The 21,410-nt window shown below is 38.7% G+C and overlaps 5 protein-coding genes across 5 annotated transcripts; all 5 read left to right on the top strand.

The window, feature by feature from the left end:
• The first annotated feature begins 469 nt into the window (after window positions 1–469).
• LOC135129407 (uncharacterized) lies at window positions 470–3,939 on the top strand. Its single transcript, XM_064056556.1, has 6 exons — window positions 470–1,092; window positions 1,146–1,947; window positions 3,206–3,295; window positions 3,399–3,499; window positions 3,552–3,758; window positions 3,829–3,939. Exons 1-6 carry the CDS (start codon window positions 685–687, stop codon window positions 3,937–3,939), a joined length of 1,719 nt encoding a protein of 572 aa, XP_063912626.1. The 5' UTR covers window positions 470–684.
• Window positions 3,061–4,734, top strand: LOC135129665 (short/branched chain specific acyl-CoA dehydrogenase, mitochondrial-like). Its single transcript, XM_064056894.1, has 7 exons — window positions 3,061–3,128; window positions 3,178–3,295; window positions 3,399–3,499; window positions 3,552–3,758; window positions 3,829–3,999; window positions 4,046–4,354; window positions 4,407–4,734. The coding sequence occupies exons 5-7, from the start codon at window positions 3,976–3,978 to the stop codon at window positions 4,719–4,721; spliced, it is 648 nt and encodes a 215-aa protein (XP_063912964.1). The 5' UTR covers window positions 3,061–3,128; window positions 3,178–3,295; window positions 3,399–3,499; window positions 3,552–3,758; window positions 3,829–3,975; the 3' UTR covers window positions 4,722–4,734.
• A 4,209-nt stretch (window positions 4,735–8,943) lies between these two features.
• LOC135129663 (short/branched chain specific acyl-CoA dehydrogenase, mitochondrial-like) lies at window positions 8,944–10,179 on the top strand. Its single transcript, XM_064056891.1, has 4 exons — window positions 8,944–9,204; window positions 9,275–9,445; window positions 9,492–9,800; window positions 9,854–10,179. Exons 1-4 carry the CDS (start codon window positions 9,001–9,003, stop codon window positions 10,166–10,168), a joined length of 999 nt encoding a protein of 332 aa, XP_063912961.1. The 5' UTR covers window positions 8,944–9,000; the 3' UTR covers window positions 10,169–10,179.
• Window positions 10,180–13,946: 3,767 nt separating this feature from the next.
• LOC135129661 (short/branched chain specific acyl-CoA dehydrogenase, mitochondrial-like) lies at window positions 13,947–15,670 on the top strand. Its single transcript, XM_064056889.1, has 7 exons — window positions 13,947–14,052; window positions 14,102–14,219; window positions 14,323–14,423; window positions 14,476–14,682; window positions 14,753–14,923; window positions 14,970–15,278; window positions 15,332–15,670. Exons 1-7 carry the CDS (start codon window positions 14,023–14,025, stop codon window positions 15,644–15,646), a joined length of 1,251 nt encoding a protein of 416 aa, XP_063912959.1. The 5' UTR covers window positions 13,947–14,022; the 3' UTR covers window positions 15,647–15,670.
• Window positions 15,671–19,670: 4,000 nt separating this feature from the next.
• Window positions 19,671–21,410, top strand: LOC135129656 (short/branched chain specific acyl-CoA dehydrogenase, mitochondrial-like). The gene is made up of 7 exons (XM_064056884.1): window positions 19,671–19,780; window positions 19,830–19,947; window positions 20,051–20,151; window positions 20,204–20,410; window positions 20,456–20,626; window positions 20,673–20,981; window positions 21,035–21,410. Exons 1-7 carry the CDS (start codon window positions 19,751–19,753, stop codon window positions 21,347–21,349), a joined length of 1,251 nt encoding a protein of 416 aa, XP_063912954.1. The 5' UTR covers window positions 19,671–19,750; the 3' UTR covers window positions 21,350–21,410.

Here is a 21,410-nt window from a genome sequence, read left to right as displayed (position 1 = left end):
CATCCCTCAAAATCATCTTTTTGAATTTTGAATAATGAAGTAAGTAAACAAATCTCCTTTTGGCAGTTTGACAATCGAAAGTCCGCTTCTGTATTATCGTAAGTCACATTTACACAGCTGCAAGTTCATCAAGTGTGGCTTGATTAATTACCAGAAAGTGTGTAAATTAAAATCTGTTCTTTTCGTGTCGAAAGTCGAAATATGTTGATTTTGTAAATTATCGTAAAATTATCCCGTTCGATGGTCTATCAAACCTTGCAAATTTTAGTTGAATATCCACACATCCATAGCAACGAAAATTTCAGTGGTAGTTCGAATTTTTAGATTTTTTACTTTATTCGTGTTGTCAATGACAGTGTGAATAAAGTGTTGCTATAATAGTAGATTGTTTTATTAGGATTAAAAGTGCCATTTTTTGCGACGAGCAAATTTTGCATTTGCGAGGCGGAGCGAAGCGAAGACGAGCGGATGCAAAATTGCGAGTCAAAAACTGACTTTTAATCCGAATGAAACATACTACTTTTTCGCCAGCCAAAAAGTAAATCTCAAAAATACAAAATATTGATAACAATAATATCGAGCAGAAATGAATCAATCTGCAAAGTAGTCTGGTATCCACGTCGTCAAGGCTTTTTTTGTTTGCTTACATACCATTGTTTTGTGAAAACGTTTGCAGTGTTAATAATGAATCCTGAAGAAGAGTTACCTCCCGATGTGCTAGAAGAAGCACAAAACGTGGTACTGAACTTGTTACCAACAAAATCGCGCGAAGTGTATGAGTGCGCGTATACCCGCTTCATCAAATGGTGCGAAGGGAAAAAGATTCAAACTTATTCTGAGAACGTCCTATTGGTATATTTTTCCGAATTGGCTACAAAAATGAAGTCATCCACACTGTGGTCGCAGTATTCCATGGTGAAAGCAACTTTAAATATAAAAAATGGCATAGAAATCGGAAAGTATTCAAAATTAAAAGCGTTTATAAAGAAACAAGGAGAAGGATACGTTCCAAAGAAATCAAGGGTTTTAACTAATGAACAAATAGAAGTTTTCTTAGACACGGCTCCGGATTTCAAATTCCTGATGATGAAAGTATGTTTATAACCTAATGAAGAGCTTATATTTATTTTACGAATTTTTTTCAGATTGTTGTAATCTTTGGCGTTAGCGGAGCTTGTCGGTGTCACGAACTATTACAAATAAAAACTGAAGATATTGAAAATATTAAAGCAGGTTTATTGGTAAAAATTCCTGATACCAAAACGAAAAAACCCAGATCATTTACGGTTATGGGGGAAAAGTATTTGAAATTTTACGAAAAGTATGTTGCGCTTCGTCCAAAAATGTTTAATGAAGGTCGGTTTTTTATTAAATATGTCGACGGAATGTGCCATCGACAAGTAGTTGGCATTCATAAAATTAGTGGTGTACCCCAAGAAGTAGCCAAATATTTAAAGCTAGAAAACTTTAAAGAATACAGCGGACATTGCCTACGTCGGACTTCTGCCACGCTTTTTGTGGATTCTGGCGGTGATATTACGTCCCTCAAGAGGCACGGTGGGTGGAAATCTGACAGTGTAGCCGAAGGTTACATAGAAGAGTCTCTTAAACACAAAAAAGATGTAGCAAAAAAAATTTTTCGTTTGGAAGAACCAGGTACAAGTAGTGAAACCACAAGTAAAATACATGAAGACGCAACGAATAGGAATGTGAGCGAAGTAAACCTAGAAGAATCAGGTACAAGTAGTGGAACTACGAATAGAATGATCACACGTGAAGACGGAATAAGTAGGAATGTGGGAGCAGTAAACCTGAATTTTGACACTGTGACCAACCAGACAGCAGGAGCGGTAGAAGTGTTAGCGCAAAATATTATTACTGACCGCATGAAAAATGATAATAGTGACGAAAAATCTTTAATCCAAATCAATCGCAGTTGTTCTTATTGTACATTCAATATTAATTTTAAAATTTAAATAATTAATAACAATGTAAGTTAATAATAAAATTGGAAAATATTAATAGCATTTCATTCTCAAAATAAAACAATTGAAAACTTTTTAAGGCTAGGATTAAAAAAAAAATTAATGCTAGGATTAAAAAGGCAAAAATGACGTTGTTACTTTAGTAACGCAACTTTTTTTTACTCTCACAAAAACGTCAAGTTTTCCGTCCAAAATTGACGTTAAAAGTGACATCTTTTAAGACGGCTGGCGAAAATAGTATATTATTAGCCAAGGTTGCAAGGCCAAGCATTCTAGACCGAGCGGAAATTAGAACCCGAGACGCGCAGCGTCGAGGGCTCTGAAGCGCGAGGTCTAGAAGTGGCTTTGCAACCGTGGTTAATATACTATTTTTTTCACTAGTAGAAACCGTAAGACAATAAATTGAAAAAATAAACGTTCAATTTTTTGACGCAACATGATTTTGTTTTGATTTCTAATCAAACTTAATCTAAATCTTCAACACAAAGAAAACCGTTTATACTTGTCGCTGAGTTAATCATTTTATCTTCTACCGTCTACCAACTACCATGCGTATACTCAAGTAATGTTTGTAGCACACATTTGTTCATTTTTTAAGAAATAATCACATCAAACATTGCGTACATAACCTCAATTTTACTTTTTGAACCCGTGGTAGCAAAAGTTGAATTTGCTACCACTAAATGAGTCGACATTTGCATGCGTCCTGGCTGCTAGTGAAAAAACATTTTATTCATCCTTTCGATTAAACTATTGTTTTAATAACGAGATTTAACATACAAAATGAGCACTTTATTAGTAGAAATTGGAAAAATTAATTTTATATAGCCACAATCGCTGTTGAGCACCGCTAAAGCTACTTTATTTCCCGCGATTTTCCTAATTTTCGTTCCAAACGAAATAGGGACACTTTTTATATGCCGTTTTTATCAATATTGTCATAAATTTACCATCGTATCATTTCAAGATAACGAAACGTTTAAAGTGACTTCGATTATCATGACAATGTACGTACTGCTATCTAACAAAGTTAAATTAGTGCACTGCTGCAAGGGTGTTCAAAGTACTTTTTGCACTTGTACGACAAACACGTAGTACCTCACTTGTACAAAAATGAATACACTGCTAAGTATTTTCAAAAGGGTATACTGACAATTATTTTACATTTCGCAAATAACTGTCTTCGTTTTAGCCCCACACAAGGCGCTTTTTTTCCACAGTGGGCACACTTCATCACAATATCGAAAATTTTGAAGGTCACTTACCTTTAACGCTACTAAGAGACGACGAAAATGTGATGAAGCAAACGGGTAAAGTATTATTTTGGAAAAACTTGTACACAACACGACTTAATATTTGCTATTCATGTGCTGCGAGGTCAACTTTGTTGTCATTGTTTCTTTCATAATCTAGTGGCCCGTTTGGCTCGGGAGCAGATATCTCCCTACGTCAGAGATATGGAAAAAGAGGGAAAGTACAAGCAGTCCATAATAGACGCACTGTTTAGTAATGGCGTAAAAAATATTTTCTATCACAAAGTGGTTTATTTTAACACCACGTTTATAGTTAATGGGGATCCAAATTGGCACCGAATATGGAGGTACCGCGTGTAATTTTATAACCACAATATTGACCATTGAGGAAATTTCGAAAGTGGATCCCGCAGTTGCTGTGTTCGTGGAAATTCAGAACACTCTTATAAACAACGTAATCAAAAAATTGGGAACCAACGAGCAGAAAAAAACGTATTTGCCCCAATTAGCATCAAACATGGTAAGTATGTTCGATTATTTCGCTGAAAACCATCTAGAAACCAGTTGTCAATCTCAAAGTGACCTTTTAGATCGGCAGTTTCGCCCTAACTGAATCCGCAGCCGGTTCGGACGCATTTTCCTTAAAAACAACCGCCACACCAGACGGCTCCGATTTCCTCCTCAATGGGTCCAAAATGTGAATATCCAGCGCGGACATAGCAGGACTCTTCCTGGTAATGGCCAATGCGAACCCTTCAGCGGTAGGTACACCCTCTAACTCTAACCCATCTAAACCCACAACCCTAGGGGTACAAAGGCATCACTTGCTTCCTAGTCGACAGAACCACCCCCGGTCTCACCATCGCAATCCCAGAAAAAAAACTAGGCATGCGTTCTTCTGGTACTTGCATGCTCACCTTCGACAACGTCCGCGTTCCCAAAACCGCCATCCTGGGTGAATACGGCAAAGGGTACAAAGTCGCCGCTGGATTTCTAAACGAAAGTCGAATTGGCGTTGGTGCGCAGATGATAGGGTTGGCGCAGGGGTGCTTCGATGGCACTATTCCGTACCTTATGGAAAGAACCCAGTTCGGAAAACCGGTTTTTAGCTTCCAGGTACTTCAGGTTTGATTGTGGGTAGTGATGGTAGTCATTTTGGGTTCTACAGGGTATGCAACACCAAATTGCTACCATAGCAACCCAGATTGAGGCTGCGAGAATGCTGGTGTATAACGCGGCTCGACTGGTAGAAGCCGGGGAAGCTTTTACCATGCAAGCTGCAATGGCCAAATGGTACTCAGCCGACGTTGCCCAGCAGACTTGCATCAAGTGTATAGACTGGATGGGAGGTGTTGGGTTCAGTCAAGATTTTATCCAAGAGAAGTTCTACCGAGATGTGAAAATCGGGAGCATTTATGAGGGGACGTACAACATGCAGCTGAATACGATTGCTAAACATTTGGAGAAGTTGTACAAACAATAAAATTTTACTGTTGTTGGTGTTTTATTCCTTGTTTTATGTCTTAAATGTGGTGCGTTGTGAAAAAAAAATTGAGGTTATTTGAAAAAAAGTTTTCGCGCTGAGATTAATTAACAGCGGCGCGAAATCACATTTGAAAAATTTAAATTTGAAAAAGAAAAAAAAATCAATCACAAAAAGGAATCGTTAAACATAGGCAACCAGATGCACGGTGACGCTTGCAGGGTAGTGTGACAATTGAGCGCTAGAGAGTTTTTAGTTGGAGGGTTGGTGGGTTAGTAGAGAAGCTGCATGGCGTAGCGTCATTATGAATGTGCTGGTGTGAGTGTAAACACTTGGTAAGCGCTAGGTTTAAATTAGTTGGTTTGGTAGTTAATGAAATGGAAGGAAGCCTTTGTTTAACGACAGTCGTAACTTTCATAATGGCACCGTTGTCCCCAACCCGCGCGGTTAACTCTTGCGCCCTTTTAATCGGAGAAATGCGGACTTCCGGTCGACGCGAGACACGTGCTGTAAATTTGTTTCATTGTTTGTAAATTCACCAATCAAGTTAGTTTTTCTTAATAGTCAGCTGGTGCAAACACAGTTTAGTAATCGGGATTATTTAAATAAGCCACTTGCTAGAAGGTTTCATGAAATTCACTTAGTCAGGAAAAACACCTAGTTTAATTACGAATAGGTCTCTGGATGCATATACGTAAGTGTTACATTATAACACTTCTAAATTCTTCACACAAGATTGCTAATAGTTCATTTACGGCAGTTAAACAAGTTCATTATACTGCGAACTGGCGGGAGGGGTTTAAAATGTTTTCTTCCCTTTGGCGGTTATCATCGTTATCATGATTAATTCATCGGGGCATGCCTTACAACGCTACAGACTGATTAATTTATCAAGGCATGCCCTCACAACGCTACAGATTGATTACTTCACCGAGACGCTTTTTCCCTCGGAGCGATGATTGGATACTTTTGTGTTTGTTTATTATGTGTTTCGTTGGGGTAACCAGTTCGCGGTATTTTAAACTCTCAAAGTAAATTGTTTTTTTGAAGTAAACTCTTTGTTTGAATCGTTGATAAAGTGCGGCAATTATTAATCTCCTGAAAATTTTGTTAACTGTTATTAATAATCAAACAAATAAACAAATCTCCTTTTGGCAGTTTGACAATCAAAGTTTCGTTTCTGTGTTATCTTAAGTCACATGTACACAGCTGTAAGTTCATCAAGTCTGGCATGATTGATTACCAGAAACTGAAAATTAAAATCTAATCTTTTCGTGTCGAAATATGTTGATTTTGTAAATTATTGTACAATTGTCCCGTTCAGTTGATTATTTTTCAAGCTTGGTTGGCCAGTATAGAGCTGTGTAAGCGGCACTTTAAAATATTTTTGCATCTTGTAGACCAGTTATCTTCTATTTTGCCTGATTCCTCAAAATCATTTTTTTGAACTTTGAATAATTCAAGTAAGTAAACAAATTTGCAGTTGGCAGTTGGACAAGCAAAGTTCCGTTTCTGTATTATCCTTAAGGCACATTTACACAACTGTAGGGTCATCATGCCGGGCTTGATTAAAATTACCAGAAATTGTAAAAATGAAAAAAGATGCGACTGATTTTGGCAATCATATACCCTCAAAGCAAATAAAGGGCGGGTGGGTGGGGCTAGTATTTTCAAAGATAAGACTGATTTTGGCCAATGATATATCCACCCTATCTTAGGAAGTACTAGCCCCGCCCACCCGCCCTCCGTTTTCATGGTGGGTATGTCATTGGCCAAAAATTTCGTCTCCTTTCTGCTACAATAAATTTCGGTAGCACAATTTTTTTATATAAAATTAATGACTGAAATAGAGGCGGGTGGGTGGGTGGGATTTATTATCCGTTCCTTAGAGTGGAAGTGGTAACTGATAGAAATAAGGCTGTAAAAAAAGCGCTAATCGTAGTTACAAGAGCTAGCCCCACCCACCCACCCTCTATTTTCTCAGAGCTATGTGACTTGCAAAATCAGTGTTATCTTGACAAGTACTAGCCCCGCCCACCCTCCCTCTACTCATTCTAGCGACTAATTTTATTTCTGTATAAGATCCACCTTTTATTCAGAGCAGAAAAAATTAATCACCGAAATGGGGGCGGGTGGGTGGGCGGGGTTAGTTATATGGTCTTCTGTAGAGTGGGAGCGGTAAGTAATATAATATACAATTTTGAGGATTTCACAAAAAATTTAATTCTAAGAGAAAACAGGGAAAAAGAGGGTGGGGGTGCGGCATATACGTCAAAAGAAGGGCACATTGAGAAAAATTGAGGTATACAGAGAAAGGGGCAAAAAAAGTAAGACTGATTTTGTCCAATGATATACCCTCCATGAAAAGGGAGGGCGGGTGGGCGGGGCTAGTACTTCCTAATATACGACTGATTTTTGGCCAATGATATAACCACCATATCTTAGGAAGTATTAGCCCCGCCCTCCGTTTCCATGGTGAGTATGACATTGGCCAAAATAAGTTTTATCTTTACAAATACTAGCCCCACCCACACGCCCTTTACGTTCTTGGACGATATATCATTGGCCAAAATCAGTCTTATCTCACCCACCCGTTATTTGCTTTGAGGGTATATGATTTGCCAAAATCAGTCGTATCTTAGGAAGTACTAGCCCCACCCACCCACCCTCCGTTTTCATGGTGGAAATATCATTGGCCAAAATCAGTCTTCTCTTTACAAATACTACTATTGAACTTAGAATAATTCAAGTAAGTAAACAAATCTCTTTTTGGCAAACTTCGGTTTCTGTATTATCCTTAAAGCACGTTTACACAACTATAGGGTCATCATGCCGGGCTTGATTAAAATTACCAGAATTTGTAAAACACTAAAATGTAGTCTTTTCGTGTCGAAATATGTTTATTTTGTAAATTATCGTAAACTTGTCCCATTCGATGCATTATTTTTCAAGCTTGGTTGGCAAATGTAGAGTTGTATAAGTGGCACTTTAATTTTTTTTTATATCGTCTAGACCAGTTGTCTTCTATCTTGCCTGATGGCATCCCTCAAAATCATCTTTTTGAATTTTGAATAATGAAGTAAGTAAACAAATCTCCTTTTGGCAGTTTGACAATTGAAAGTCCGCTTCTGTATTATCGTAAGTCACATTTAGACAGCTGCAAGTTCATCAAGTGTGGCTTGATTAATTACCAGAAAGTGTGTAAATTAAAATCTGTTCTTTTCGTGTCGAAATATGTTGATTTTGTAAATTATCGTAAAATTGTCCCGTTCGATGGTCTATCAAGCCTTGCAAATTTTAGTTGAATATCCACACATCCACAGCAACGAAAATTTCAGTGGTAGTCCGAATTTTTAGATTTTTTACTTTATTCGTGTTGTCAATGACAGTGTGAATAAAGTGTTGCTATAAACATTTTATTCATCGTTTCGATTAAACTATTGTTTTAATAGCGAGATTTAACATACAAAATGAGCATTATATTAGTAGAAATTGGAAAAATTAATTTTATATAGCCACAATCGCTGTTGAGCACCGCTAAAGCTACTTTATTTCCCGCGATTTTCCTAATTTTCGTTCCAAACGAAATAGAGACACTTTTTTTATATGCTATTTTCCCTTTACTAGCGTCCGTCTTTATCAATATTGTCATAAATTTACCATCGTATCATTTCAAGATAACGAAACGTTTAAAGTGACTTCGATTACCATGACAATGTACGTACCGCTATCTAACAAAGTTAAATTGCGGCACTGCTGCAAGGGTGTTCAAAGTACTTTTTGCACTTCAACGACAAACACGTAGTACCTCATTTGTATAAAAATGAATACACTGCTAAGTATTTTCAAAAGAGTATACTGACAATTATTTTACATTTCGCAAATAACTCTCTTCGTTTTAGCCCCACACAAGGCGCTTTTTTTGCACAGCGGGCACCCTTCATAACAATATCTAAAATTTTGAAGGTCACTTACCTTTAACGCTACTAAGTGACGACGAAAATGTAATGAAGCAAACGGGTAAGGTATTATTTTGGAAAAAATTGTACACGACACGACTTAATATTGGCTATTCATGTGCTGCGAGATCAACTTTATTGTCATTGTTTGTTTCAAAATCTAGTGGCCCGTTTGGCTCGGGAGCAGATTTCTCCCTACGTCAGAGATATGGAAAAAGAGGGAAAGTACAAACAGTCCATAATAGACGCACCGTTTAGTAATGGCGTAAAAAACATTTTCCATCACAAAGTGGATTATTTTAACACCACGTTTACAGTTAATGGGGATCCAAATTGGCACCGAATATGGAGGTACCGCGTGTAATTTTATGACCACAATATTGACTATTGAGGAAATTTCGAAAGTGGATCCCGCAGTTGCTGTGTTCGTGGAAATTCAGAACACTCTTATAAACAACGTCATCAAAAAATTGGGAACCAACGAGCAGAAAAAAACGTATTTGCCCCAATTAGCATCAAATATGGTAAGTATGTTCAATTATTTCGCTGAAAACCTTCTAGAAACCAGTTGTCAATCTCAAAGTGACCTTCTAGATCGGCAGTTTCGCCCTAACTGAATCCACAGCCGGTTCCGACGCGTTTTCCCTAAAAACAATCGCCACACCAGACGGCTCCGATTTCCTCCTCAATGGATCCAAAATGTGGATATCCAGCGCGGACATAGCAGGACTCTTCCTGGTAATGGCCAATGCGAACCCTTCAGCGGTAGGTACACCCTCCAACTCTACCCCGTCTAAACCCACAACCCTAGGGCTACAAAGGCATCACTTGCTTCCTAGTCGACAGAACCACCCCCGGTCTCACCATCGCAATCCCAGAAAAAAAACTCGGCATGCGCTCTTCTGGTACTTGCATGCTCACCTTCGACAACGTCCGCGTTCCCAAAACCGCCATCCTGGGTGAATACGGCAAAGGGTACAAAATCGCCGCTGGGTTTCTAAACGAAGGTCGAATCGGCATTGGTGCGCAGATGATAGGGTTGGCGCAGGGGTGCTTCGATGCCACTATTCCGTACCTTATGGAAAGAACCCAGTTCGGAAAACCGGTTTTTAGCTTCCAGGTACTTCAGGTTTGATTGTGGGTAGTGGTGGTACTCATTTTGGGTTTCTGCAGGGTATGCAACACCAAATTGCTACTATAGCAACCCAGATTGAGGCTGCGAGAATGCTGGTGTATAACGCGGCTCGACTGGTAGAAGCCGGGGAAGCTTTTACCATGCAAGCTGCAATGGCCAAATGGTACTCAGCTGACGTTGCCCAGCAGACTTGCATCAAGTGTATAGACTGGATGGGAGGTGTTGGGTTCAGTCAAGATTTTATCCAAGAGAAGTTCTACCGGGACGTGAAAATCGGGAGCATTTATGAGGGGACGTACAACATGCAGCTGAATACGATTGCTAAACATTTGGAGAAGTTGTACAAACAATAAAATTTTACTGTTGTTGGTGTTTTATTCCTTGTTTTATGTCTCAAATGTGGTGCGTTGTGAAAAAAAAAAAATTGAGGTTATTTGTAAAAAAGTTTTCGCGCTGAGATTAATTAACAGCGGCGCGAAATCACATTTGAAAAATATAAATTTGAAAAAGAAAAAAAAATCAATCACAAAAAGGAATCGTTAAACATAGGCAACCAGATGCACGGTGAAGCTTGCAGGGTAGCGTGACAATTTAGCGCTAGGGAGTTTTTAGTTGGAGGGTTGGTGGGTTAGTAGAGAAGCTGCATGGCGTAGCGTCATTATGAATGTGCTGGTGTGAGTGCAAACACGTGGTAAGCGCTAGGTTTAAATTAGTTGGTTTGGTAGTTAATAAAATGGGAGGAAGCCTTTGTTTAACGACAATCAATCGTAACTTTCATAATGGCACCGTTGTCCCCAACCCGCGCGGTTAATTCTTGCGCCCTTTTAATCGGAGAAATGCGGACTTCCGGTCGACGCGAAACACGTGCTGTAAATTTGTTTCATTGTTTGTAAATTCACCAATCAAGTTAGTTTTTCTTAATAGTCAGCTAGTGCAAACACAGTTTAGCAATCAGGATTATTTAAATAAATCACTTGCTAGAAGATTTTATGAAATTCGCTCAGTCAGGAAAAACACCTTGTTTAATTACGAATAGGTCTCTGGATGCATATACGTAAGTGTTACATTATAACACTTCTAAATTCTTCACACAAGATTGCTAATAGTTCATTTACGGCAGTTAAACAAGTTCATTATACTGCCAACTGGCGGGAAGGGTTTAAAATGTTTTCTTCCCTTTGGCGGTTATCATCGTTATCATGATTAATTCATCGAGGCATGCCTTACAACGCCACAGATTGATTAATTTATCAAGGCATGCCCTCGCAACGCTAGAGGTGCGATGATTGGATATTTTTGTGTTTGTTTATTATGTGTTTTGTTGGGGTAACCAGTTCGCGGTATTTTAAACTCTCAAAGTAAATTGTCTTTTTGAAGTGACCAATCACTTAGATCATGATATAATTTGACACAATGTAAACTCTTTGTTTGAATCGTTGATAAAGTGTGGCAATTAATAATCTCCTGTAAATTTTGTTAACTGTTATTAATAATCAAATAAGTAAACGAAGCTCCTTTTGACAGTTTGACAATCAAAGTTCCGTTTCTGTCTTATCTTAAGTCACATGTACACAGCTGTAAGTTCATCAAGTCTGGCTTGATTGATTACCAGAAACTGAAAATTAAAATCTAATCTTTTCATCTCGAAATATGTTGATTTTGTAAATTATTGTACAATTGTCCCGTTCAGTTAATTATTTTTCAAGCTTGGTTGGCCAGTATAGAGCTGTATAAGCGACACTTTAAAATATTTTTGCATCTTCTAGACCAGTTATCTTCTATTTTGCCTGATTGCATTCCTCAAAATCATGTTTTTGAACTTTGAATAATTCAAGTAAGTAAACAAATTTGCAGTTGGCAGTTGGACAAGCAAAGTTCCGTTTCTGTATTATCCTTACGGCATATTTACACAACTGTAGGGTCATCAAGCCGGGCTTGATTTAAATTACCAGAAACTGTAAAAATGAAAAAAGATACGACTGATTTTGGCAACCATATACCCTCAAAGCAAATAACGGGCGGGTGGGTGGGGCTAGTATTTGTAAAGATAAGACTGATTTTGGCCAATGATATATCCACCCTATCTTAGGAAGTACTAGCCCCGCCCACCCGCCCTTCGTTTTCATGGTGGGTATGTCATTGGCCAAAAATTTCGTCTCCTTTCTGCTGCAATAAATTTCGGTAGCACTATTTTTTTATATAAAATTAATCACTGAAATAGAGGCGGGTGGGTGGGTGGGATTTATTATCTGTTCCTTAGAGTGAGTGGGAGTGGTAACTGATAGAAATAAGGCTGTAAAAAACGCGCTAATCGTAGTTACAAGAGCTAGCCCCACCCACCCACTCTCTATTTTCTTAGAGCTATGTGACTTGCAAAATCAGTGTTATCTTGACAAGTACTAGCCCCGCCCACCCTCCCTCTACTCATTCTAGCGACTAATTTTATTTCTGTATAAGATCCACCTTTTATTCAGAGCAGAAAAAATTAATCACCGAAATGGAGGCGGGCGGGTGGGCGGGGTTAATTATATGTTCTTCTGTAGAGTGGGAGTGGTAAGTAATATAATATACAATTTTGAGGATTTCATAAAAAATTTAATTCTACGAGAAAACAGGGAAAAAAGAGGGTGGGGGTGGGGTATATAAGTCAAAAGAAGTGCACATTGAGAAAAATTGAGGTATACAGAGAAAGGGGCAAAAAAAGTAAGACTGATTTTGTCCAATGATATACCCTCCATGAAAAGGGAGGGCGGGTGGGCGGGGCTAGTACTTCCTAAGATACGACTGATTTTGGCCAATGATATACCCTCCATGAAAAGGGAGGGCGGGTGGGCGGGGCTAGTTCTTCCTAAGGTACGACTGATTTTGGCCAATGATATATCCACCATATCTTAGGAAGTACTAGCCCCGCCCTCCGTTTTCATGGTGAGTATGACATTGGCCAAAATCAGTCTTATCTTTACAAATACTAGCCCCACCCACCCACCCGTTATTTGCTTTGAGGGTATATGATTTGCCAAAATCAGTGGTATCTTAGGAAGTACTAGCTCCGCCCACCCACTCTCCGTTTTCATGGTGGATATATCATTGGCCAAAATCAGTCTTCTCTTTACAAATACTACTTTTGAACTTAGAATAATTCAAGTAACTAAACAAATCTCTTTTTGGCAGTTGGACAGGCAAACTTCGGTGTCTGTATTATCCTTAAAGCACGTTTGCACAACTATAGGGTCATCATGCCGGGCTTGATTAAAATTACCAGAAACTGTAAAAAACTAAAATGTAGTCTTTTCGTGTCCAAATATGTTTATTTTGTAAATTATCGTAAACTTGTCCCATTCGATTCATTATTTTTCAAGCTTGGTTGCCAAAGGTAGAGTTGTATAAGTGGCACTTTAAATTTTTTTTATATCGTCGATACCAGTTATCTTCTATCTTGTCTGATGGCATTCCTCAAGATCATCTTTTTGAATTTTGAATAATGAAGTAAGTAAACAAATCTCCTTTTGGCAGTTTGACAATCGAAAATCCGCTTCTGTATTATCGTAAGTCACATTTACACAGCTGCAAGTTCATCAAGTGTGGCTTGATTAATTACCAGAAAGTGTGTAAATTAAAATATGTTCTTTTCGTGTCGAAATATGTTGATTTTGTAAATTATCGTAAAATTATCGCGTTCGATGGTCTATCAAGCCTTGCAAATTTTAGTTGAATATCCACACATCCATAGCAACGAAAATTTCAGTGGTAGTCCGAATTTTTAGATTTTTTACTTTATTCGTGTCGTCAATGACAGTGTGAATAAAGTGTTGCTATAAACATTTTATTCATCTTTTCGATTAAACTATTGTTTTAATAGCGAGATTTAACATACAAAATGAACATTTTATTAGTAGGAATTGGGAAAATTAATTTTATATAGCCACAATCGCTGTTGAGCACCGCTAAAGCTACTTTATTTCCCGCGATTTTCCTAATTTTCGTTCCAAACGAAATAGGGACACTTTTTATATGCCGTTTTTATCAATATTGTCATAAATTTACCATCGTATCATTTCAAGATAACGAAACGTTTAAAGTGACTTCGATTATCATGACAATGTACGTACTGCTATCTAACAAAGTTAAATTAGTGCACTGCTGCAAGGGTGTTCAAAGTACTTTTTGCACTTGTACGACAAACACGTAGTACCTCATTTGTACAAAAATGAATACACTGCTAAGTATTTTCAAAAGGGTATACTGACAATTATTTTACATTTCGCAAATAACTGTCTTCGTTTTAGCCCCACACAAGGCGCTTTTTTTCCACAGTGGGCACCCTTCATCACAATATCGAAAATTTTGAAGGTCACTTACCTTTAACGCTACTAAGTGACGACGAAAATGTGATGAAGCAAACGGGTAAAGTATTATTTTGGAAAAACTTGTACACAACACGACTTAATATTTGCTATTCATGTGCTGCGAGGTCAACTTTGTTGTCATTGTTTCTTTCATAATCTAGTGGCCCGTTTGGCTCGGGAGCAGATATCTCCCTACGTCAGAGATATGGAAAAAGAGGGAAAGTACAAGCAGTCCATAATAGACGCACTGTTTAGTAATGGCGTAAAAAATATTTTCTATCACAAAGTGGTTTATTTTAACACCACGTTTATAGTTAATGGGGATCCAAATTGGCACCGAATATGGAGGTACCGCGTGTAATTTTATGACCACAATATTGACCATTGAGGAAATTTCGAAAGTGGATCCCGCAGTTGCTGTGTTCGTGGAAATTCAGAACACTCTTATAAACAACGTAATAAAAAAATTGGGAACCAACGAGCAGAAAAAAACGTATTTGCCCCAATTAGCATCAAACATGGTAAGTATGTTCGATTATTTCGCTGAAAACCATCTAGAAACCAGTTGTCAATCTCAAAGTGACCTTCTAGATCGGCAGTTTCGCCCTAACTGAATCCGCAGCCGGTTCGGACGCATTTTCCTTAAAAACAACCGCCACACCAGACGGCTCCGATTTCCTCCTCAATGGGTCCAAAATGTGGATATCCAGCGCGGACATAGCAGGACTCTTCCTGGTAATGGCCAATGCGAACCCTTCAGCGGTAGGTACACCCTCAAACTCTACCCCATCTAAACCCACAACCCTAGGGGTACAAAGGCATCACTTGCTTCCTAGTCGACAGAACCACCCCCGGTCTCACCATCGCAATCCCAGAAAAAAAACTAGGCATGCGTTCTTCTGGTACTTGCATGCTCACCTTCGACAACGTCCGCGTTCCCAAAATCGCCATCCTGGGTGAATACGGCAAAGGGTACAAAGTCGCCGCTGGATTTCTAAACGAAAGTCGAATTGGCGTTGGTGCGCAGATGATAGGGTTGGCGCAGGGGTGCTTCGATGGCACTATTCCGTACCTTATGGAGAGAACCCAGTTCGGAAAACCGGTTTTTACCTTCCAGGTACTTCAGGTTTGATTGTGGGTAGTAATGGTACTCATTTTGGGTTTCTGCAGGGTATGCAACACCAAATTGCTACCATAGCGACCCAGATTGAGGCTGCGAGAATGCTGGTGTATAACGCGGCTCGACTGGTAGAAGCCGGGGAAGCTTTTACCATGCAAGCTGCAATGGCCAAATGGTACTCAGCTGACGTTGCCCAGCAGACTTGCGTCAAGTGTATAGACTGGATGGGAGGTGTTGGGTTCAGTCAAGATTTTATCCAAGAGAAGTTCTACCGGGATGTGAAAATCGGGAGCATTTATGAGGGGACGTACAACATGCAGCTGAATACGATTGCTAAACATTTGGAGAAGTTGTACAAACAATAAAATTTTACTGTTGTTGGTGTTTTATTCCTTGTTTTATGTCTCAAATGTGGTGCGTTGTGAAAAAAAAATTGAGGTTATTTGTAAAAAAGTTTTCGCGCTGAGATTAATTAACAGCGGCGCGAAATCACATTTGAAAAATTTAAATTTGAAAAAGAAAAAAAAAATCAATCATAAAAAGGAATCGTTAAACATAGGCAACCAGATGCACGGTGACGCTTGCAGGGTAGCGTGACAATTTAGCGCTAGGGAGCTTTTAGTTAGAGGGTTGGTTGGTTGGTAGAGAAGCTGTATGGCGTAGCGTCATTATGAATGTGTTGTGTGAGTGTAAACACGTGGTAGGCGCTTGGTTTAAATTACTTGGTTTGGTAGTTAATAAAATGGGAGGAAGCCTTTGTTTAACGACAATCAATCGTAACTTTCATAATGGTACCGTTGTCCCCAACCCGCGCGGTTAATTCTTGCGCCCTTTTAATCGGAGAAATGCGGACTTCCGGTCGACGCGAGACACGTGCTGTAAATTTGTTTCATTGTTTGTAAATTCACCAATCAAGTTAGTTTTTCTTAATAGTCAGCTAGTGCAAACACAGTTTAGCAATCAGGATTATTTAAATAAACCACTTGCTAGAAGATTTCATGAAATTCACTTAGTCAGGAAAAACACCTTGTTTAATTACGAATAGGTCTGTGGATGCATATACGTAAGTGTTACACTATAACACTTCTAAATTCTTCACACAAGATTGCTAATAGCTCATTTACGGCAGTTAAACAAGTTCATTATACTGCGAACTGGCGGGAGGGGTTTAAAATGTTTTCTTCCCTTAGGCGGTTATCATCGTTATCATGATTAATTCATCGGGGCATGCCTTACAACGCCACAGATTGATTAATTTATCAAGGCATGCCCTCACAACGCTAGAGGTGCGATGATTGGATATTTTTGTGTTTGTTTATTATGTGTTTTGTTGGGGTAACCAGTTCGCGGTATTTTAAACTCTCAAAGTAAATTGTTTTTTTGAAGTAACCAATCACTTAGATCATGATATAATTTGACATAATGTAAACTCTTTGTTTGAATCGTTGATAAAGTGTGGCAATTATTAATCTCCTGTAAATGTTGTTAACTGTTATTAATAATCAAATAAGTAAACAAATCTCCTTTTGGCAGTTTGACAATCAAAGTTCCGTTTCTGTATTATCTTAAGTCACATGTACGCAGCTGTAAGTTCATCAAGTCTGGCTTGATTGATTACCAGAAACTGAAAATTAAAATCTAATCTTTTCATCTCGAAATATGTTGATTTTGTAAATTATTGTACAATTGTCCCGTTCAGTTAACTATTTTTCAAGCTTGGTTGGCCAGTATAGAGCTGTATAAGCGGCACTTTAAAATATTTTTGCATCTTGTAGACCAGTTATCTTCTATTTTGCCTGATTGCATTCCTCAAAATCATTTTTTTTAACTTTGAATAATTCAAGAAAGTAAACAAATTTGCAGTTGGCAGTTGGACAAGCAAAGTTCCGTTTCTGTATCATCCTTAAGGCACATTTACACAACTGTAGGGTCATCAAGCCGGGCTTGATTAAAATTACCAGAAACTGTAAAAATGGAAAAAGATACGACTGATTTTGGCAATCATATACCCTCAAAGCAAATAAAGGGCGAGTGAGTGGGGCTAATATTTGTAAAGATAAGATTGATTTTGACAAATGATATACCCTCTAAGAAAATAGAGGACGGGTGGGCGGGGCTTCTATTTGCTAAGATACGACTGATTTTGGCAAATCATATACCCTCAAAGCAAATAAAGGGCGGGTTGGTGGGGCTAGTATTTGTAAAGATAAGACTGATTTTGACCAATGATATATCCACCCTATCTTAGGAAGTACTAGCCCCGCCCACCCGCCCTCTGTTTTCATGGTGGTTATGTCATTGGCCAAAAATTTCGTCTCCTTTCTGCTGCAATAAATTTCGGTAGCACTATTTTTTTATATAAAATTAATGACTGAAATAGAGGCGGGTGGGTGGGTGGGATTTATTATCTGTTCCTTAGAGTGGGAGTGGTAACTGATAGAAATAAGGCTGTAAAAAAACCGCTAATCGTAGTTACAAGAGCTAGCCCCACCCACCCACCCTCTATTTTCTTAGAGCTATGTGACTTGCAAAATCAGTGTTATCTTGACAAGTACTAGCCCCGCCCACCCTCCTTCTACTCATTCTAGCGACTAATTTTATTTCTGTATATGATCCACCTTTTATTCAGAGCAGAAAAAAATAATCACCGAAATGGAGGCGGGTGGGTGGGCGGGGTTAGTTATATGTTCTTCTGTAAAGTGGGAGTGGTAAGTAATATAATATACAATTTTGAAGATTTCATAAAAAAATTAATTCTAAGAGAAAACAGGGAAAAAAGAGGGTGGGGGTGCGACATATACGTCAAAAGAAGGGCACATTGAGAAAAATTGAGGTATACATAGAAAGGGACAAAAAAGTAAGACTGATTTTGTCCAATGAAATACCCTCCATGAAAAGGGAGGGCGGGTGGGCGGGGCTAGTACTTCCTAATATACGACTGATTTTGGCAAATCATATATCCTCAAAGCAAATAAAGGGCGGGTGGGTGGGGCTAGTATATGTAAAGTAAGACGGATTTTGGCCAATGATATACCCTTCATGAAAAGGGAGGGCGGGTGGGCGGGGCTAGTACTTTCTAAGGTACGACTGATTTTTGGCCAATGATATATCCACCATATCTTAGGAAGTATTAGCCCCGCCCTCCGTTTCCATGGTGAGTATGACATTGGCCAAAATAAGTTTTATCTTTACAAATAGTAGCTCCACCCACCCACCCGTTATTTGCTTTGAGGGTATATGATTTGCCAAAATCAGTCGTATGTTAGGAAGTACTAGCCCCGCCCACCCACCCTTCGTTTTCATGGTGGATATACCATTGGCCAAAATCAGTCTTCTCTTTACAAATACTACTTTTGAACTTAGAGTAATTCAAGTAAGTAAACAAATCTCTTTTTGGCAGTTGGATAGGCAAACTTCGGTTTCTGTATTATACTTAAAGCACGTTTACACAACTATAGGGCCATCATGCCGGGCTTGATTAAAATTACCAGAATTTGTAAAACACTAAAATGTAGTCTTTTCGTGTCGAAATATGTTTATTTTGTAAATTATCGTAAACTTGTCCCATTCGATGCATTATTTTTCAAGCTTGGTTGGCAAATGTAGAGTTGTATAAGTGGCACTTTAAATTTTTTTTATATCGGCTAGACCAGTTATCTTCTATCTTGCCTGATGGCATTCCTCAAAATCATCTTTTTGAATTTTGAATAATGAAGTAAGTAAACAAATCTCCTTTTGGCAGTTTGACAATCGAAAGTCCGCTTCTGTATTATCGTAAGTCACATTTACACAGCTGCAAGTTCATCAAGTGTGGCTTGATTAATTACCAGAAAGTGTGTAAATTAAAATCTGTTCTTTTCGTGTCGAAAATCGAAATATGTTGATTTTGTAAATTATCGTAAAATTATCCCGTTCGATGGTCTATCAAACCTTGCAAATTTTAGTTGAATATCCACACATCCATAGCAACGAAAATTTCAGTGGTAGTCCGAATTTTTAGATTTTTTACTTTATTCGTGTTGTCAATGACAGTGTGAATAAAATGTTGCTATAAACATTTTATTCATCTTTTCGATTAAACTATTGTTTTAATAGCGAGATTTAACATACAAAATGAGCATTTTATTAGTAGGAATTGGAAAAATTAATTTTATATACCCACAATCGCTGTTGAGCACCGCTAAAGCTACTTTATTTTCCGCGATTTTTTTAATTTTCGTTCCAAACGAAATAGAGACACTTTTTTATATGCTATTTTCCCTTTACTAGCGCCCGTTTTTATGAATATTGTCATAAATTTACCATCGTATCATTTCAAGATAACGAAACGTTGAAAGTGACTTCGATTATCATGTTTAACAATGTACTTACCGCAATCTAACAAAGTTAAATTACTGCACTGCTGCAAGGATGTTCAAAGTACTTTTTGCACTTGTACGACAAACACGTAGTACCTCATTTGTACAAAAATGAATACACTGCTAAGTATTTTCAAAAGGGTATACTGACAATTATTTTACATTTCGCACATAACTGCTTTCGTTGTAGCCCCATTCAAGACGCTTTTTTTCCACAGTGGGCACCCTTCATCACAATATCGAAAATTTTGAAGGTCACTTACCTTTAACGCTACTAAGTGACGACGAAAATGTGATGAAGCAAACGGGTAAGGAATTATTTTGGAAAAAATTGTACACAGCATGACTTAATATTTGCTATTCATGTGCTGCGAGGTCAACTTTGTTGTCATTGTTTGTTTCATAATCTAGTGGCCCGTTTGACTCGGGAGCAGATATCTCCCTACGTCAGAGATATGGAAAAAGAGGGAAAGTACAAACAGTCCATAATAGACGCACTGTTTAGTAATGGCGTAAAAAACATTTTCCATCACAAAGTGGATTATTTTAATACCACGTTTACAGTTAATGGGGATCGAAATTGGCACCGAATATGGAGGTGCCGCGTGTAATTTTATGACCACAATATTGACCATTGAGGAAATTTCGAAAGTGGATCCCGCAGTTGCTGTGTTCGTGGAAATTCAGAACACTCTTATAAACAACGTGATCAAAAAATTGGGAACCAATGAACAGAAAAAAACGTATTTGCCCCAATTAGCATCAAACATGGTACGTATGTTCAATTTCGCTGAAAATCGTCTAGTGACCTTCTAGAGCGGTAGTTTCGCCCTAACTGAATCCACAGCCGGTTCCGACGCGTTTTCCTTAAAAACAACCGCCACAGCAGACGGCTCCGATTTCCTCCTCAATGGGTCCAAAATGTGGATATCCAGCGCGGACATAGCAGGACTCTTCCTGGTAATGGCCAATGCGAACCCTTCAGCGGTAGGTACACCCTCCAACTCTACCCCATCTAAACCCACAACCCTAGGGGTACAAAGGCATCACTTGTTTCCTAGTCGACAGAGACACCCCCGGTCTTACCATAGCAAAACCAGAAAAGAAGCTCGGCTTGCACGCTTCTGGTACTTGCACGGTCAATTTCGATAATGTCCGAGTACCCAAAACCGCCATCCTGGGTGAATACGGCAAAGGGTACAAAATCGCCGCTGGATTTCTAAACGAAGGTCGAATCGGCATTAGTGCGCAGATGATAGGGTTGGCGCAGGGGTGCTTCGATGCCACTATTCCGTACCTTCTGGAGAGAACCCAGTTCGGAAAACCGGTTTTTAGCTTCCAGGTACTTCAGGTTTGATTGTGGGTAGTGGTGGTACTCATTTTGGGTTTCTGCAGGGTATGCAACACCAAATTGCTGTTGTAGCAACCCAAATTGAGGCTGTCAGAATGCTGGTATATAACGCGGCTCGACTGGTAGAAGCCGGCGAACCTTTTACTATGCAAGCTGCAATGGCTAAGTGGTACTCAGCCGACGTTGCCCAGCAAACTTGCGTCAAGTGTATAGACTGGATGGGAGGTGTTGGGTTCAGTCAAGATTTTATCCAGGAAAAGTTCTACCGGGACGTGAAAATCGGGAGCATTTATGAGGGGACGTACAACATCCAGCTAAACACGATTGCCAAACATTTGGAAAAGTTGTACAAACAATAAAATTTAACCTCAAATTTGATAATTAAAAATGGCGACTTGTGTTCTCACCAACGAAAGAAAA

This window comes from Zophobas morio, unplaced genomic scaffold, assembly GCF_036711695.1.
Source record: "Zophobas morio isolate AGI-343-1 ecotype UQ-CSIRO unplaced genomic scaffold, CSIRO_AGI_Zmor_V1 ptg000016l, whole genome shotgun sequence".
Taxonomy (NCBI): domain Eukaryota; kingdom Metazoa; phylum Arthropoda; class Insecta; order Coleoptera; family Tenebrionidae; genus Zophobas; species Zophobas morio.
The sequence above is the reverse complement of the archived record's forward strand: the minus strand, read 5'-3'. Positions and strand labels throughout refer to the sequence as shown.